This window comes from Ciona robusta, chromosome 8 (assembly GCF_009617815.1).
Source record: "Ciona robusta chromosome 8, ASM961781v2".
NCBI classification, from domain to species: domain Eukaryota; kingdom Metazoa; phylum Chordata; class Ascidiacea; order Phlebobranchia; family Cionidae; genus Ciona; species Ciona robusta.
This window is the reverse complement of record NC_143242.1, coordinates 706,981-722,224: the sequence shown is the minus strand read 5'-3', so window position 1 is coordinate 722,224 and position 15,244 is coordinate 706,981. Positions and strand designations below refer to the sequence as shown.

Here is a 15,244-nt window from a genome sequence, read left to right as displayed (position 1 = left end):
TCTCTTCCACATTCACCATTTATGTTTAACAATCTCTTTCCGCTCCAACCGGATGAGAGCAATCCATTCCGAACAGTCGAAATATGGCAAATGAAAATAAGAACAAAAATTATGGTTATTATGAGAAATGTCAATTCACACACCTTCAATAAATGTTGAACGTCAGAACAGAGATAAATTGGGTTGTTGATATTATATGGGTTTGGTGCAGAAAAAACTCCTTGCAAGGGGATGTTCTTTTTTCCAGATAACTGCTTAAAGAATTTTCTATTCGTGGCTGCACCATCAGCCACTACAGCATGGACATGAATGTTTCTTTTTTCCAATTCATACAAGATTTTTCAGAATTTTAATGAAATTTGACAGGCTGGTGTGCTCTTTGTGGGATACCAGGCAAGCGGTATACTTCTTTTTTAAATGATCGAACATAGAAAACTAAAAAATAATTTTATTTAAAATGTTATTAAAAACCCTATTATCATTAATAAAGAAAATAACACATACCAATAATATGGGTTGCAATTTCATTTGTTTCCCACCCAAAAACAAACCCAGATATGTCCATTTTGATATACTAGATTCTCGCGAACTGAAAATAATAAATAAATACAAACTGTCAGTACCAATCAAATTTACTAACTTTTCATTTCATCCACTGTGATGTACACTGGAAGTGATTCATTCTCTTCCATTATTCGATCCAATTCCTCAAGAGCCATTTCATTTATTCCGGGCGTAGCTTTAAAGTTATTTCTAAAGAATAAAAAAACATTAGACACCTAGTGTCCTAGTAGTATACCAGTGTCACATACATTATTAATGGATAGTAACTTATCCATGAATTCAGTTTACCTGTACTTTGAAATTGTGGCTGGAGAAGGTAAAAATAATACATCACTGTTACGAATATGATGATAAGCAGCCGGAGACCGTGCATATAATTCAATAGACCAGCGTATCATGTCAGGGTGAAATTTTCTTCCTTTGGGGTCCACTTTGGCATTCTTGATCTGTTCTTGAAAAAACAATATTTGCCATTCATTGAGAGTTGAAACATCCCTCCCAAAAAGCTTCTATAATATAAAAAATGTTAGACTTACTTAGATGCTGTGAACTGAGTTTATTAATGCTCACCATCGTGGTTTTATCATCCACTGTAGAAGTAGAACATGGAACATCCTCGGAACTTTTGGTGGCTTGATTGTTTATGATTTCACATTCAACACAACAGCCTGCAGGATCTAAATACAAACGTCTGTAATACCACACAATCATATCTACAAAAAACCTACTTGAACAAATGACATGGCATTTATTAGGTCTGAAGTATGAATACTTTTTACATATTTGATCTTTTTTTCCATCCCAATAATAGGCACAATGATTTTTGAAACATCCTTGATTTTCAACTCCTTTACAGATGCTGATGTTGTCAAAGACAGCTGAAAAGTATTTATACCAAGTTAACCAAGCAAATTCAAACTACAGAACTATGAATACATACACAGAATATTAATACAGGAGTTCATTTTAAAATTCACCAAAGGCCCTTCTTTGCTTTATTTTCCAACCAGCAACGTATAATTGTTCCATTTGAAGGTCATTGTTAATGACAATCCTAAAAGTAGTTTAATTAAAAAATGAATGAACGATGCTGCATAATAACTTGTCAAGTTTGATATATGTAACGGTCTATGAGAGGCGTGTCCTAGGTCGCCCCGACAGGTCACACGAGGGTTGTAGATTGACGAAAACGCGTACGTTGATTTGTTGTAAACGAATTTATTTTGTACGGGTACGCACGCACGCACGCACGCACGCACGGTTTTCTAAAAATATATACACGATTAAATAATACACAGACACTTAAGTGATACATACACACTTAAATAGTACACACACACAGGGCGTACGGTTTACATAATATTACACAAAATAATACGATATATAAAAAACATAGCACCTACCGAACAATTTTAGGACAAGATAGCAGGCACACACAGGGCCGCTCAGGGGTAACTATTCAAACAAGATGGATGTTGGCAGATATAAATACAACAGTACACTTGGACTGCGAGGTGATCGGAAAAGAAAGATAAAAAATGATTACCAGCAGCCAAAACGTGGCGTAATTGTGACGTCACATAACACATAAAATACACACGCATGAGAAATTAAAATTAGGGGACATAAACAAGCTGCTACAAAGCAAGAGCGAATTATGAAGCAAATTAAGACGTTACATCCTCCCCCCAAATGTACAAAGGTAGTACGAAACGAAGTACATTTAAAATCAAAACCAGAAGGAACGGATAAATTGCGGAATAATAACGAACAGTATAAACAAATAGAGGTAAAACTACTACGTACGATGTAAACAAACAAATTTTTTACCAATATGACGTCACTGACGGAATGTAAACAATGCGTAAAAATGTAAACAGAAACTTTCATTCATAAATTCAGAGCGTTAAAAAACAACACAACATATACTGAAATATAAACAATCAATGAAGCATAAAGAAGTATAACGCCAGAGGACAAATATATTAATAACAATCTGGCATAAAAAGGACAAAACGGGCTATATCGATAACACGAAACGAAATGCACGATAATTTATTGCTCGACTTTTGTATTATCTCGGCAGATTAGGCATAACTTATGGATTGGACGTTTGATGGTATTCAGTTTTGTTTTTAACTCTACTTGGCGAACAATGCCATGCTTGTCAGGGTAAACACGTATGACTCTGGCCATATCCCACTTTCGACGGGGAACAGAATCATCGGGAATCAACACAATATCTCCAACATGTAGATTTGGTTGCCGATCCGGCCATTTTTGTCTTAATGCGATAGTTGGTAAGTATTCTCGTGACCATCTTCTCCAAAACTCATCTGTTAGAAATTGGATCTGTCGCCAGCGTCGACGACTATAACAATCTTTGGCGTCGAATAATCCGGGTGGCATGTTCGGTGACGGATGACACAACAGCAGATGATTTGGTGTCAGTGGTTCGTTGTCAGTGGGGTCAATTGTTATCGGATAAAGTGGCCTGGAATTCAGGATACTTTCTACTTCTACCATCAAAGTGTGCAGCGTGTCGTCGGTAAGCGTTTGATACTTAGTCATCATTGTATTTAGGATCCTCCGAATGGACCTAATCAGTCGTTCCCATGATCCTCCCATATGCGAAGCAGCAGGACAATTAAACTTCCAGTCAATTGCTTGTTGACGACAATAAGACTCCACTCCTCGCATATTCTGTAGTGATTCACGTAAAATTCGCTCGGCTCCAACGAAATTCGTTCCGTTGTCGCTGTAAATTTCCTTGGGTTTGCCTCGCCGTCCGATAAATCGCCTTAGTGCATTGATAAAGGCATCTGTAGATAAATCATGCACGATTTCAATATGGACGGCTCTCATTGATAAACATGTAAAAATACATCCGTATCGTTTCACTTCAGATCGTCCGCGTTTGCACAACCACGGACCAAAACAATCAACTCCAGTATAAGTGAACGCTGGTTCATTTGCCGTCAATCGGACAGCAGGTAAGTCGGCCATTTGCTGTTGTCCGCGCGGCGCGTTTCTCTTACGGCAAAGCATACAATTGCGTAATATTCTTCGAACGGCGGCGCCGCCCCTTGCGATCCAGAATCTTTGGCGTAACGATGTCCATGTATGGGCAGGTCCAGAATGCCCAACCATTCTGTGATGTCGGTTGACGATCAACTCAGTAAGTTTATGATCATATGGTAAAATAACAGGGTGTTTGAGATCAAATGCGATCATAGCGTTCTCCAATCTCCCCCCGATGCGAAGAATTCCGCCTACCAGCATCGGGTTGAGTTTTGACATCCATCTTGACTGTCTCTTTAACTTACGACGGGAACAGCGATCAGATTGAACGTCGGCAGTTTCAGACGATATAAATTCAATTACAGAAGCAAATGCTTGTCTTTGTACGTATTTAATGACTTCGTTCTCAGCAGTATTCAGTTCAGCAGTATTGAGTTTACCAGTTGTTACCGAACCCTTCTGGCGCAAATATGACTTATAGCGCATCAGCCAAGCTACTGACACTTTAAGCTTTTCCAAACTCGAATATCGATCGATGAGTCGGTCAGTCGACTCCAATTGGGTGCACAGGTTAACTGCTATCGGTTTTCTATCAATAGGCTGAAATTCATTTGGTATAACGCGTTTGGCTTCCGGTGGCTTTGGCCAGAACTCTTCGGTCTGCCACAAGAACGTCGGTCCTTTTAGCCACCGCGATTTAATCAGGTTTTGCACGGACATACCACGAGAAGCAATATCGGCGGGATTAAGTTTAGAATTCACATGCTTCCACTGCGAAGGCACTGTCTGTCGGTGTATCTTCGCCAGCCTGTTGGCAACAAAGGTGTGGAAGCGTTTTCCCACGTTGCATATGCTCTGTCGAACAGCACACGAGTCCGTCCAAAATATAGATTCACAGTTAGGGAAATTCAACTGACTTCGTAGCCATTTGTCGGCCTTCACAGCGAGAACTGCCGCTGCAAGTTCCAATCTCGGAATACTTTCTGTCCTAGGGGGAGTGACCTTTGATTTGCCACACAGAAAGGCACAATGTGTGGTTCCTACGTCATCGATGGTACGGAGATACGATACAGTTCCGTATCCATTGGTTGATGCATCAGCGAAATGGTGCATCTGGTACGTATTTACTTCTCCAAGCTGGGGAGGTATAAAGCAACGGGGCAAAGTGAGTTTGTGTAGATCAGGTAATTGATTGAGCCAGTTATTCCACTCGTTAATATCGGCTTCCGGGAGTTCATCATCCCAATCAAGCTTCTTTCTTACAGTTTCTTGTTGCAGAATTCTGGCAACCAAGGTTACAGGCGCTGCAAAGCCTAACGGATCATACAAAGTATTTACAGCGGATAAAATGTTACGACGAGTGAACTTCTTTCCTTCCATAGAGTTCGATACGTCAAATCCAAATTCGTCTTTGTTCACGCTCCAATGAACACCAAGTACCCTTTCCTTAACGGAACCTTGTAGGTGTACGTCTGTAATAGTTTTTGCTCGTTCAGCAGCCGGAATTTCGTCGAGAACTTCTTGATGACTAGACATCCATTTCGTAAGACGGAATCCTCCTAACTGCAGAAGGGCACGAAGTTGCTGCGCTAAAGCTATTGCATCTTTCACGGTGTCTGCAGATGTCAGACAGTCATCCACATAAAAATTATTTTTCACAATGTCAGCGACGCTGGCGCTGAATCGGTCGCCGAATTCTTCGGCTGTTCGGCGGAGACAGAATGCGGCAAGGCTCGGTGAAGAGGTGGCTCCAAAAATATGAACCAACATTCGGTGCTCCACGGCAGGTTTAGATAATTCGCCTCCAGGCCACCACAGGAACCTAAAAGCGTCGTAATCTGGTTCTTGGACACGAACTTGGTGGAACATTGATTCCACGTCAGCAACTAGTGCTACTTTTCCTTTTCGAAATCTTGTTAGAACGCCCACTATACTGTTTACTAGGTCTGGGCCTTGCAATATCGCATCATTAAGCGACACTCCTTTATATTGTGCGGCACAATCAAACACGATGCGCACTTTATCGGGTTTCCTTGGATGAAAAACTGGATGGTGTGGTAAGTACCACAAATGTTTACCACTTTCAACTTCAGGATTAGAAATCACTTCAGCGAAATTCTTGTCGATGTAGTCTTGGATCTGATTGACATATTTTTCCTTTAACGCTTCGTCACGGTACAAGCGATTCTTTAACGACGACAAACGTCGCTCGGCCATCTGGCGGCTTCCTGATGGGAGTGATATTCCAGAACGCCATGGTAGCGGCAAATAGTAGTGTCCATTGCTGTGTTTCACAGTTTCTTGCATAAGTTGAAGAACGTGCCGGTCTTCAACGGAGGTGGGGAATGGAAGATCACGCGGGTCATCCGTAAAATCTTCTGTCCACGATCTTTGTATTCGCTCGTCCAACTGTTCGGAGCAGAGCAGGAAATTCACGTGTACGTTGTCTATGGCTGGGTATCGCAAAGAAGGACCAACAAGAGACCAGCCAAGAGGTGTCCTAGCAGCAAACGGGTGCTTAGTTTCTCCTGTCCGTACCTCGAGAACTCTATGTGCGTACGGTACGTCAGTACCGATCAGTAACAACACTTCTCCCCCGCTCGAGTCGGGTAGATCCAAATCACGAAGATGAGGCAACAATTCAAGTTCCATGGCTGAGGGTTTCGGATTCGGGAATACGGGTATTCTGTCTATGGATAAGGCATCTTCGATTTGGATTTCCACGCTGCCATCGAGAGACGTGACCGTAAAGTCGACACTGAATCCGTCGTGCTTCACAGGTCTTCTTCCAACTGTGTTCATGGTAACTTGTCTCGACTTGCCGGACAAACCTAAGCGTTCGATTACTCTCTTGTCACAAAACGTTGTATCAGAACCTTGATCCAAGAAGGCGTGTGTAGCCAGTTCTTTCCCATTAGCATAAAGTTTGACAGGAATCACACAAAAGTAGGAACTCGAAGTTTTCTTGACAGAATTACAGTTCGCAGAAGTTACATTACTAGAAGTACGACTAGTCTCAGATATGTCTTTTCTATTAGTCGCCACTGGTGGTTTATTGTCATGTAGTAAACCGTGATGCATTCTGTTGCATCCCTCAACATTGCAGGCGCTTCTCTTGGAGCATGTCCTCGACGTATGGCGAGAACCAAAACAATTAAAACATCGGAACCTCTCTCTAAGAAAGTCTCGACGTCGTTCTAACGTCCACTTACGAAAAACCTCACATTTCGATAAGTAGTGGTTTCCGGAACAGCAATAGCAGCTGGGGTACCCCTTGACTGGATAGCCCTGTGGTGCTTCAGCACCAAATTGAGTGACATTATTCGCACATGTCGCGAATCTGGCTTTCGGTCGGTTCATCTTTTTATTATCGTCGTTTTTTCTAAATACGCACAGTTGGCCATTTAACGTGTTGGCAACAGCGGCCTCTTCATTAACAAATTCTACCAGATCTGAAAAGGTGGCTTCACTTCCGAAGCGACTTTGTATACGGGCGACACGACGACGCCACAACTTCTGTGATTCGTAAGGCAGTTTATTTGCTAACGAAACGAGACGATCAACGGTGTTCAAATCACCTAAGTTGTTTATCGAACGAAGTATAAGCAGACATTTCTGCAAAATCTGAGCGTACCTACGGATCCCGGCAGCATCGTCCGGTTTCAGGTTGGGACCCTCAGTGAGCTCTTTCACAAATGCTCTTGCAACGACATGAGGCCTTCCACAGGTCTCATACAAAATCTTACTCGCTTCAATGTAGCCTTCATGAGGATCCAGAACGGAACAATGGTGGATAAGACTCTTGGCTTTTCCCTTGCACTGTTGCATCAGCAGTGTCATTTTTAGCTTATCGTCAGTGACCTTGCTTTCGAGATTCGCTTCGAAGTTGCGAATAAACATCCAGTAGTCCATCGGGTCACCAGAAAACGTCAAATATTCGGGTCTCGGCATATGCATACCCTCGCCGACGGCTCTTACTATACTAGGAAAAACGTCTGCCGTATCGAATGAGGATGCATGTTTGACATCAGCCAACTTCACCAGGGGAGTATTATTATTGCGATAGTTCTGAGCTGTCTGTTCACAGTAAGTCTCTCGGGGACTAGGTTGCTGATCAGCTCGGGAGTGGTCACTTATCACCTCGGGAGTTGTATTCTTAACTAGGTGGTTTACAGGTCCAGGACGTAGTACGGAAACAGGGCTTGTAGCTGGTGGTCGAGTACCAACAGCACGATCTGAGCAAGCAGACTCATCTTTTAGCTCAATCGGTTGTAGCGGTTCATTGAGTATTCGGGCCTTCGCATCCGCGATTCTGAATGCATACGTTGCATCTATTTTTCTTTCGCTTTGTTTGTTCTGCAGCTGTTTCGACTCTATTACGGCGTGAGCTTCATTTCGTTGCATTTCGAGGAATGCCAATTCCCTCTCTACAAGGGCTTGTCTTCGCTCCCTTGCACTGGCAGATGTACTTGTGGTCGAAAAACGAGTACGACTTGAACGACTGGATGCAACGATGCTCCGTTCGGGCACGGACTTTGGTCTCACTTCTGACTGGAGTGGACACGGGAGTTCTAATATTCTGAATTCGAATTCCTTTTTTGACCGAAGTATTAACTGTAGTTCTTGTTCCGCGTTATCGCGTGCTTCTCCTTGGAGGGATTCAATCCACGGGTTGAAGAAATTGAAAAGTCTAGTATGGGCCTCTTCCAGCTCATCTCTAAGAAATTTTAAGGACGTATCGTCTCTGGCTAATATAGCCTTTTCGGCCATTATATACAGATTGTCAATTTTCGTTTTTATGGGCTGTAAGTCAGTCGGGCCCGCGGCGGGTTTCACTGAGGCAAGATTTTTAAGGTTGGTGGCCATTCTTTCAGGCGTCTCGACTGGGGAAGGTGTATCTATTACTGGTGATTCCGCGGGGTGGCTTATGTTCGAACGCGTAGACATTATAACTTTACTTTAAAAAGGTACAAAGGGTTAATACCCAAAAAACGTACAACAAAAAAATACAAAAGGGAAACAGCGATAATTGTTCAATAACTCGGACTCGTCCGAGAAGCTTAGAATAGCTCGCAAATGTTCAAACTGGAACTCGTCGAAAACTTGACTGTTCGAAAACTGAAATGTTCAAAAATGTTCGAAAACTTTCATGTAACGGTCTATGAGAGGCGTGTCCTAGGTCGCCCCGACAGGTCACACGAGGGTTGTAGATTGACGAAAACGCGTACGTTGATTTGTTGTAAACGAATTTATTTTGTACGGGTACGCACGCACGCACGCACGCACGCACGGTTTTCTAAAAATATATACACGATTAAATAATACACAGACACTTAAGTGATACATACACACTTAAATAGTACACACACACAGGGCGTACGGTTTACATAATATTACACAAAATAATACGATATATAAAAAACATAGCACCTACCGAACAATTTTAGGACAAGATAGCAGGCACACACAGGGCCGCTCAGGGGTAACTATTCAAACAAGATGGATGTTGGCAGATATAAATACAACAGTACACTTGGACTGCGAGGTGATCGGAAAAGAAAGATAAAAAATGATTACCAGCAGCCAAAACGTGGCGTAATTGTGACGTCACATAACACATAAAATACACACGCATGAGAAATTAAAATTAGGGGACATAAACAAGCTGCTACAAAGCAAGAGCGAATTATGAAGCAAATTAAGACGTTACAATATATGTTGTCACTAACTGTCACAGTGCTGTTGAATATACTGCATTAAACTGGACTAGCATGAATTATTATAATATCCTACTTGATATTGGGAATCAAGTTTTCCTCTTCATCTTGCTTTTCAATGACAAAGCTGTTCATACGAAAGTAGTAAATCCAATTCACTAAAAAAAAATTTTTTCTGAATATATATATGGTTTTCTGTGTATAATCAGATTTTTCGGATTATATGGTTTTCTGGCTAAACACAATTCTATACCAAGCCAGCTGCCTGCATGCATAATTACATTAAATTTAAAGAAATATGTTTGCTCTAGTTGGTATATAGGGTAAAATGAATTATTCTACTTTCGCCAAATCTACTGTATGAATTACTTGCTTCTACTTGCTTGATACTATGTCACCACTGTGAATTTAATGCTTACTGTCATATTCTGCACTAGGATTGTATCTATTATAAAATAATGCAATGCTAACTTTGATACTTTTCCGGCATCTTTGTCATGTTTTTGTGCAGTTGCTGAATGGTACTCTGCCATACTTTTGCTGGAAGTGGGTGTTTCACTGCAGGGGGCTTCCTGGGCTCTTTTTGTGTTATTGCTTTTGGCAAATAATAACATGGCACTGCTCGAATGCGCAACTTATTTTTGGACTGTGACTTGACTATGTCTTCTTGTTTAAAATGTCTTTCACAAATTGCTGCACTATATATAAAATATTAATTAATTCACTGTTGTAGATGTAGCCTTGTATTAACCTAGCCTACTGAGAAGTTTAATTTCAACAACTCGATATTCTCACAACAAACAAATTACAAAAGAGCGGACGGTCAACAAATATGAATTAAACCTAGATAAACTTACGCTTCTTTGTGAAGAAGTTGTTTTATATTGTCTCCTTTCTTAGCATCCCTCATCGACAAAAAGCATATTTGTTAGTTTTGTGTAATGTTTACGTTCTTCCATTGTTTTCTTGCCCAAATCAGGTCTGCATACCACAAAAAGACTAGTACCCGAGTCACGATAAGATCTCCCACAGTCGGGAATGGCACAATTAAACGGCATTTCAACTTTAAACACTGATCAAACTACTTATTCTTAATAGAAAACACGAATTACATACAATAGGCTATACACCGAATATGTGATATACTCAAAATGTATAGGTGACACAAAAATACATATAATATGGCTGTAACATTTCCATATCTCACGCTAGTGTTAATATGGCTGTAACATTTCCATATCTCACGCTAGTGTTATCTACCTATCTAAATTGCTGCAAAACTTTTTCAACATCGATTAACTATTGATTCCTTATCAAATTTTGCACTTTTTCACATCAGAAAGATTCGATATAACTGGTCTGTAGACGCTTTCGCGCGAATCCGACATTTTTTCTCATCGAGCTGTATAAGGTCACTCAAGCGTGAAGCGTAACACGTGAAGTGGCGCAACGTGCGCTTCATAAGTCAGTTTAATAGAATGTCTGCCGAGACAACAACGAGGGAAGAAAACCCGGATGTCTGGGAATCCCCAGTACTGTAACTCCAACCATTCGGGGAGTCACTACAATAGGCCCCCCCGATGGCAGACATGGTTAAAAAAAATATTAAAGAAGACACACGAGTACAACAACACAATACGTCGAGCATTGACTAAGACAAAGCGTAGTTGTGGTCGCCGAAAGACGGCATCGGAGTCGTGTCAGGTGCCGGGTCGACGTACGCGGGCTTTAGTCGGTCGATTGAAATCGAGTCGCGACGATGCCCTAGATCAACCACGAAGTATTTTTGGTGTCGACTCACGACTTTGAACGGCCCATCGTATGGTCGTTGAAATGGTGTACGCCGAGCGTCATGTCTTACAAAGACAAATGAGGCGTTTGCAAGAGCTGGGTGGGTAAAAGTTCTCGAGTTACCATGCCACAGCGGAGGCGGTGCTCTTAGCTCCTTCATCTTCGACCGGAGATGCGGCAGGAAAGATTGCTGGTCGTCTGAGTTTATGTCTGTCGGTGGTTCGAAAAACTCGCCCGGCAACCGGAGGGTCATGCCATAGACCAACTCAGCCGGTGAGCACTGAAGGTCTTGCTTCACTGTAGTTCTGATGGCCAACATTATGATTGGCAGCTCATCCGACCAAGTGGGCGTTGTAAGTCGTGCTCTGATAGCAGCTTTGAGTTGCCGGTGAAGGCGTTCCACCATACCGTTGCTTTGTGGGTGATACGATGTTGTGTGAGACAGGCGACAGCCGAGCAACTTTGATAGGGCATTCCAAAGGCTGGATATAAACTGCCTGCCTCTATCGGAGGTGATTCGTAGAGGAATACCAAATCGAGCAACCCAGACATTTACGAATGCTTGGGCACAGGTGGCTGCAGTGGCGTCAGTCATAGGGACTGCTTCTGACCATCGTGTAAAACGATCCATCATAGTAAATAAGTAACGGAAGCCGGATGACACCGGTAAAGGACCAACAATGTCCACATGTACATGCTCAAAACGACGTCCTGGTGGTTCGAATAGGCGCTTCGGAGCCGTTGTGTGTCTGTGTATTTTAGACGTCTGACAGGGAAGACAGGTTCGAACCCACGACGCGATGTCGGATCCCATGCGGTGCCACGTAAATCTCTCGGAGATTAGTCGATGGGTCGCTCGTTTGCCTTGGTGTGCTAAGCCATGGAAAGCGTCAAAAACCTTTCGACGCCAACTCGATGGGACGAGGGGTCGCAACCGACCTGTCGAAGTGTCACAGAGCAGGGATGAACCACTCGGGAGAGTATGTTGCTGTAGCGTTAGACCTGTGATGGCAGTTCGGTAAGCAGGTATTTGGGGATCGACGCCCTGGGCGGCAGCAAGGTCGTCATAGCTAATGTGCGGTAGTTGCTGGACAGCATTAATAGAGGGGTTTCTGGACAGAGCGTCTGCCGCACGGTTGTCTTTCCCCGGCAAATGTCGTATGTCCGTTGTGAATTCGCTTATAAGACCTAGGTGCCTGGACTGTCTGGGAGTATAGTTTGTCTGCGAACGTAAAGCAGTGGTAAGGGGCTTGTGATCTGTATAGAGCGTGAAGGCTCTTCCTTCGACGAAATGTTGGAACCGCTTTACGGCCAGGTATGCACCAAGAAGCTCGCGGTCGAAGGTACTGTATCTGGTCTCAGCTGGTTTTAGTGTATTGGAGAAAAAAGCGATTGGTTGCCACGTTCCATTGATCAACTGCTCCAGCGAACCACCAACAGCGCGATCGGAAGCATCGACTGTGATGCAGAGTTCAGCTTGCATATCCGGGTGAACGAGCATGGAGGCTGAAGCCAAGATGTTCTTTGATGTACGGAAGGCTTTATCCATCTCTTGGGACCAATGAAATTGCCCAGCAGACTTGCGCAGCGCCTGATGTAGCGGATATAGGTGATGAGCAGCGTGAGGAACAAACCTGTGATAATAATTGATTAAACCCAAGAATTCTTGCAGTGATTTTTTGTCTTTTGGTGGAGGAAAGTTTCTGATTGCTCCCACCTTATCGGCCAGGGGGCTAATTCCTTCTGCATTTACTGTATGACCAAGAAAAGTTAATTGGGATACTCCGAATACACACTTTGTTTTTTGTACGGCGAGGCCATTCTGGCGCAGACGCTGAAAAACTTGTCGAAGTAAACGCCTGTGCGATGCCTCGTCAGGTGAGGCCAACAGTATATCGTCGAGGTAAACAAAAACACCCTCGATGTCGCGTAGAACGATATCCATCAGACGTTGAAATGTCTGTGCAGCGTTGCATAACCCGAAGGGCAAACGGACGAATTCAAAAAGTCCAAATGGGGTTATGACGGCCGTCTTCGGGATATCCGCGGGTGCAACGGGAATGTTATAGAAGCCTTTAATAAGGTCGATTTTAGAAAATACTTTCATACCTCGCAAATTTGCTGAAAAATCTTGCACGTGTGGAATCGGATATCTATCTGGTGTAGTCATAGCATTTAGAGCTCTGTAGTCACCACACGGGCGGAAGGTACCGTCATCTTTTGGAACCATGTGTAATGGGCTGGCGTAAGGACTCTTCGAGCGTCGAATTATACCTTGTGTTTCTAAAAAGCGGAATTCCTTTTTGGCCATCGCGAGTTTGTCAGGGAATAGCCGACGTGCTTTTGCAAATGTCGGTGGACCTGTTGTCGCGATGTGATGGCAGATACCATGCATACTGGTGTTAGTGTTAAATGTTGGAGACAACAAATCGTTAAATTCACGTACCAGAATACCTGCAGGTTCTGGTTGAAGTGCTGCGTGTAGGCCCAGCGGTTTGCTGGTAGAAGAGCGGAGTCGCACTTGACGGCTGGAGTCGAGATCAAGAAGTCGTCGTCCGCGGAGATCAATAGCCAGGTTGTTGCTCGACAAGAAATCAGCGCCGAGTAGTGGTTGCGAAACATCCGCAAGGATAAATGTCCATTTAAAGGTTCTAAAACCCAGGTCCAGCACGAGGTCCTGGGTGCCGTACGTTTTGATAGTCGATCCGTTGGCCGCAGCAAGGTGCAGCGCGTCCACTCCTCGATAACGTTGACGGTGATGTCGTGAGGCTGGAGAAACGCTTACTGCGGCTCCTGTATCAACAAGGAACCGACGTGCGGAGGTTTTGTCCCATACGTACAAAAGGCGGCTAGTTTGACCAGTGACACTCGCCGCTGTTAGTGGCTGGTCGGGGCGTTTCCCGCCCAGCTGCACGGTTGTCTGCATTGTTTTGCCTGTTTTCCCCATCGACGATGGTAATAGCAGAAGTGTTCGGTACCGGCTTGAGTGGTAGGCTGTGGTAGTGGTCGTGTCCGCGGGTTTAAGGCGGTGATTGGGTGTGAGGAGGTAGCCATAACTTCCTCGGCTGCAAGGGCCATCTTCTCGACATCTGTAAAATCACGGGCAGCCAGGATAGCTTGGACGTTCACTGGAAGTTGGCGAAGAAAGAATGCCATGAACAGGACATCGTCCTTGGGTGCCGAATGTAGCGTTCGCATATACCGATAAAGCTGAACTGGGGTTCGGTCACCAAGGCCGTTTAATTCAAGAAGTAGGCGCTTCTTCTGTTTCTCCGTTAACTCGTAAACTGCCAACAGTTCCCTCTTAATAGTTTCAAATTTGTTCTGGTTTGGTGGTTGGTCAAGAACAGTACTAACCGCTGTCGCCGATTCGCTGTCAAGGGCCGAGACAACGTAATAATATTTAGTGTTGTCGGCTGTTATGTTACGGACATGCATTTGGGCCTCTACAGTGTGGAACCAAGCGGCTGCATTTAATTTCCAGAATGCCGGAAGCTTTAGAGAGACTGCTGCTAAGTTGGAATCTTGATTCTCCATGCTAAAAGCAATATTTGATCTACAAATATTCTTCGGGGTCACCAATGAAGTGGCGCAACGTGCGCTTCATAAGTCAGTTTAATAGAATGTCTGCCGAGACAACAACGAGGGAAGAAAACCCGGATGTCTGGGAATCCCCAGTACTGTAACTCCAACCATTCGGGGAGTCACTACACACGCAAAGCATTGCAGATAAATCCCTATCTTCACAACCCTATAATATAACCATATTCGAAGCAGTCAAGTTTTAACCTTGCCTTGTGCAAAAACCATAAAGAACTACAGGTATAAATAATGGAAATTATTTGGTCCAGTTATTAAATTTCGTTTTATCAAATCAGAAATTCTATACTACCAATACCGGGTATTAGTCAAATTAGTGTTGAAGAACTTGAACGAGCTGTCAAGAATACAGGCCATTCTTTACAAGGATACTTAACACTTGATGAGATGAAAAGTAAGTCTATCATTTTCATATGACTACAATTAATATTTACCTCTGTTTTATACAGTAAATGAAAAGCTGGTGATTAAACATGGAAAACTTGTTGGTTTTGTTGATTTTGGACATGTTAGTTTTCTTCTGAAGAGAGCTGTTTAGCAAGTCATATTTT

At 43.2% G+C, this 15,244-nt stretch overlaps 3 protein-coding genes and 1 long non-coding RNA gene across 4 annotated transcripts; all 4 read right to left on the bottom strand.

Annotated features, from left to right (window-relative positions):
• Positions 1–524: 524 nt before the first annotated feature.
• Positions 525–1,106, bottom strand: LOC149732019 (uncharacterized). The gene is made up of 3 exons (XR_016385559.1): positions 853–1,106; positions 641–753; positions 525–589 (listed from the first exon to the last, which is right to left on the bottom strand). It is a non-coding gene; the product is annotated as an uncharacterized LOC149732019 (long non-coding RNA).
• On the bottom strand, positions 964–1,543 carry LOC149732018 (uncharacterized). Its single transcript, XM_089883051.1, has 4 exons — positions 1,505–1,543; positions 1,293–1,442; positions 1,101–1,241; positions 964–1,010 (listed from the first exon to the last, which is right to left on the bottom strand). The coding sequence occupies exons 1-4, from the start codon at positions 1,527–1,529 to the stop codon at positions 964–966; spliced, it is 363 nt and encodes a 120-aa protein (XP_089739177.1). The 5' UTR covers positions 1,530–1,543.
• A 219-nt stretch (positions 1,544–1,762) lies between these two features.
• LOC149732017 (uncharacterized) lies at positions 1,763–9,297 on the bottom strand. The gene has a single exon (XM_089882195.1). The coding sequence runs from the start codon at positions 8,530–8,532 to the stop codon at positions 2,620–2,622; it is 5,913 nt and encodes a 1,970-aa protein (XP_089738321.1). The 5' UTR covers positions 8,533–9,297; the 3' UTR covers positions 1,763–2,619.
• A 4,318-nt stretch (positions 9,298–13,615) lies between these two features.
• LOC149732016 (uncharacterized) lies at positions 13,616–14,806 on the bottom strand. Its single transcript, XM_089882273.1, has one exon. The coding sequence runs from the start codon at positions 14,628–14,630 to the stop codon at positions 13,971–13,973; it is 660 nt and encodes a 219-aa protein (XP_089738399.1). The 5' UTR covers positions 14,631–14,806; the 3' UTR covers positions 13,616–13,970.
• Positions 14,807–15,244: the final 438 nt, after the last annotated feature.